Source organism: Bos javanicus, chromosome X (genome assembly GCF_032452875.1).
Source record: "Bos javanicus breed banteng chromosome X, ARS-OSU_banteng_1.0, whole genome shotgun sequence".
Classification (NCBI taxonomy): domain Eukaryota; kingdom Metazoa; phylum Chordata; class Mammalia; order Artiodactyla; family Bovidae; genus Bos; species Bos javanicus.
This window is the reverse complement of record NC_083897.1, coordinates 126,919,424-126,922,304: the sequence shown is the minus strand read 5'-3', so window position 1 is coordinate 126,922,304 and position 2,881 is coordinate 126,919,424. Positions and strand designations below refer to the sequence as shown.

The window sequence follows — 2,881 nt, the reverse complement described above, 5'->3', positions numbered from 1 at the left end:
ATGTATCAGTTCAGTTGCTCAGTCATGTCTGACTCTTTGAGACCCCATGGACTGCAGCATGCCAGGCTTCCCTGTCCATCACCAACTCCTGGAGCTTGCTCAAACTCATTTCCATCGAGTCAATGATGCCATCCAACCATCTCATACTCTTTCGTTCCCTTCTCCTCTTACCTTCAATCTTTCCTAGCATCAGGGTCTTTTCCAATGAGTTAGTTCTTCACATCAGGTGGCCAAAGTATTGGAGTTTCAGCTTCAGCATCAGTCCTTGCAATGAATATTCAGGACTGATTTCCTTTAGGATTGACTGGTTGGATCTCCTTGCAGTCCAAGGGACTCTCAAAAGTCTTCTCCAACACCACAGTTCAAAAGTATCAGTTCAGGTTGTTTTTCAGGACTCGGCAAGGGTACTAGACGCCAAATTGCTAGAGACCAGCAGCTGTAGTTGCAGCCATTTTATGTTCAACCTCAGGATGTTTCCCTTGGCCAAAAACGCACTAAGTCATCTGAGAGTTCAAAGCATTCAGCAAGCAGTGGCAAAGCAGATCCATCAAAAGCGGGCACCTGATTTCCATGACAAATATGGTAATGCTGTATTAGCTAGTGGAGCCACTTTCTGTGTTGCTGTAGGGGTATATATGGCAACACAAATTGGAATAGAGTGGAACCCATCGCCTGTTGGCAGAGTCACCCCAAAGGAATGGAGAGAACAGTAATCATCCCAGCTGATTTAATACTGAATTGTTTCAAAATCAACTCATAATTAATTTCAAGTAAAAGTACTATGTACCCATTAAAATATAGCATGTTTGAAGAAATAAAGTATACTTGAAACCTTCAAAAAAAAAAAAAGTATCAGTTCATCAGTGCTCAGCTTTCTTTATAGTCCAACTCTCACATTCATGCATGACTACTGGAAAAACCATACCTTTGACTAGACAGACCTTTGTGGGCAAGTAATGTCTCTGCTTTTTAATATGCTGTCTAGGTTAGTCATAACTTTTCTTCCAAGGAGTAAGCGTCTTTTAATTTCATGGCTGCAGTCACCATCTGCAGTGATTTTGGAGACCCCAAAAATAAAGTCTCTCACTGTTTCCATTGTTTCCCTATCTGTTTGCCATGAAGTGATGAGACGAGATCCCATGATCTTAGTTTTCTGAATGTTGAGCTTTAAGCCAACTTTTTCACTCTCATCAAGAAGCTCTTTAGTTCTTCTTCACTTTTTGCCATAATGGTGGTGTCATCTGCATCTCTGAGGTTATTGATATTTCTCCTGGCAATCTTGATTCCAGCTCTTGCTTCACCCAGCCCAGCGTTTCTCATGATGTACTCTGCATATGAGTTAAATAAGCAGGGTGACAATATACAGCTTTGATGTACTCCTTTCCCCATTTGGAACCAGTCTGTTGTTCCATGTCCAATTCTAACTGTTGTTTCTTGACTTGCATACAGATATCTCAGGAGGCAAGTCAGGTGGTCTGGTATTCCCATCTCTTTAAGAATTTTCCACAGTTTGTTGTGATCCACACAGTCAAAGGCTTTGGCATAGTCAATAAAGCCGAAGTAGATATGCACAGTACATTATGTGAAATATCAGGCTGGGTGAATCACAAGCTGGAATCAACATTGCTGGGAGAAATATCAATAAGCTCAGATATTCAGATGACACCACCCTTATGGCAAAAAGTGAAGAAGAACTAAAGAGCCTCTTGATGAAAGTGAAAGAAGAGAGTGAAAAAGCTGACTTAAAACTCAACATCCTAAAATGATGATCATGGCATCTGGTCCCATCACTTTATGGCAAATAGATGGGGAAAAAGTGGAAACAGTGACAGGTTTTATTTTCTTGGGTTCCAAAATCACTGTGGGCAATGACTGCAGCCACAACATTAAAAGACACTTACTCCTTGGAAGAAAAGCTATGAGAAACCTAGACAGCATATTAAAAAGCAGAGATATCTGCCAACAAAGGTCTGTATAGTCAAAGCTATGGTTTTTCCAGTAGTCATGTATAGATGTGAGAGTTGGACCATAAAGAAGGCTGAGTGCCAAAGAACTGATGCTTTTGAACTGTGGTGCTGGAGAAGACTCTTGAGTGTCCCTTGGACTGCAAGAAGATCAAACCAGTCCTACCTGAAGGAAATCAATGCTGAATATTCATTGGAAGGACTGATGCTGAAGCTGAATCTCCAATACTTGGCCACCTGATGCAAAGAGCAAACTCATTGGAAAAGATCCTGATGCTGGGAAAGACTGAAGGCAGGAGGAGAAGGGGATGACAGAGGATGAGATGGTTGGATGGCATCACTGATTGAATGGACATAAGTTTGAGCAAACTCCAGGAAATAGTGAAGGATAACTTAGTAACGGAACAACAACAACAACCATATAGCACTAGGAACTCCACTCAATACTCTGTAATGACCTGCATGGGAAAAGAATCTGAAAAAGAATAGATGTGTGTGTGCGATTCACTATGCTGTATACCTGAAACTAACACAATGTCATAAATCACCTATATTATGACAAAAATTAAATAAAAATATGACATTTAAAAAACAACTGGGGAGAAGTAAGTGAAAGTAGGTAATATGCTTAGAACATTGCTGGGTATATAAGTTAGCAAACATCATCTTTACTTTTGGTAGCTACTGAATTTTATAATCCTTGTTCTTAATTTCCAAGCAGACAAGTGAAATGTCTAGCATTTCTTTTTAAAAAGCAATCTTTTTATTTGTTGTTCAGTGTCCTCTCCATGCTTTGAGGAATTCCCAGAATCTCCAACTTTTTAGAGGAGTGGCTCTTTATCTTTTGGGGATAACAAGAGATGCTCTAGCCTTCACCCAACAAAACTGCCCATATACACAACATTCTGCACACTATT

At 40.2% G+C, this 2,881-nt stretch overlaps 1 protein-coding gene across 1 annotated transcript; it reads left to right on the top strand.

Annotated features, from left to right (window-relative positions):
* The first annotated feature begins 373 nt into the window (after nucleotides 1-373).
* Nucleotides 374-849, top strand: LOC133242018 (cytochrome c oxidase subunit 7B, mitochondrial-like). The gene has a single exon (XM_061407896.1). The coding sequence runs from the start codon at nucleotides 456-458 to the stop codon at nucleotides 711-713; it is 258 nt and encodes an 85-aa protein (XP_061263880.1). The 5' UTR covers nucleotides 374-455; the 3' UTR covers nucleotides 714-849.
* The last annotated feature ends 2,032 nt before the right edge of the window (nucleotides 850-2,881 follow it).

Coding starts and splice junctions, on each gene's coding strand:
- LOC133242018 (XM_061407896.1), top strand. CDS start 456: ATGTTCAACCTCAGGATGTTTCCCTTGGCCAAAAACGCACTAAGTCAT.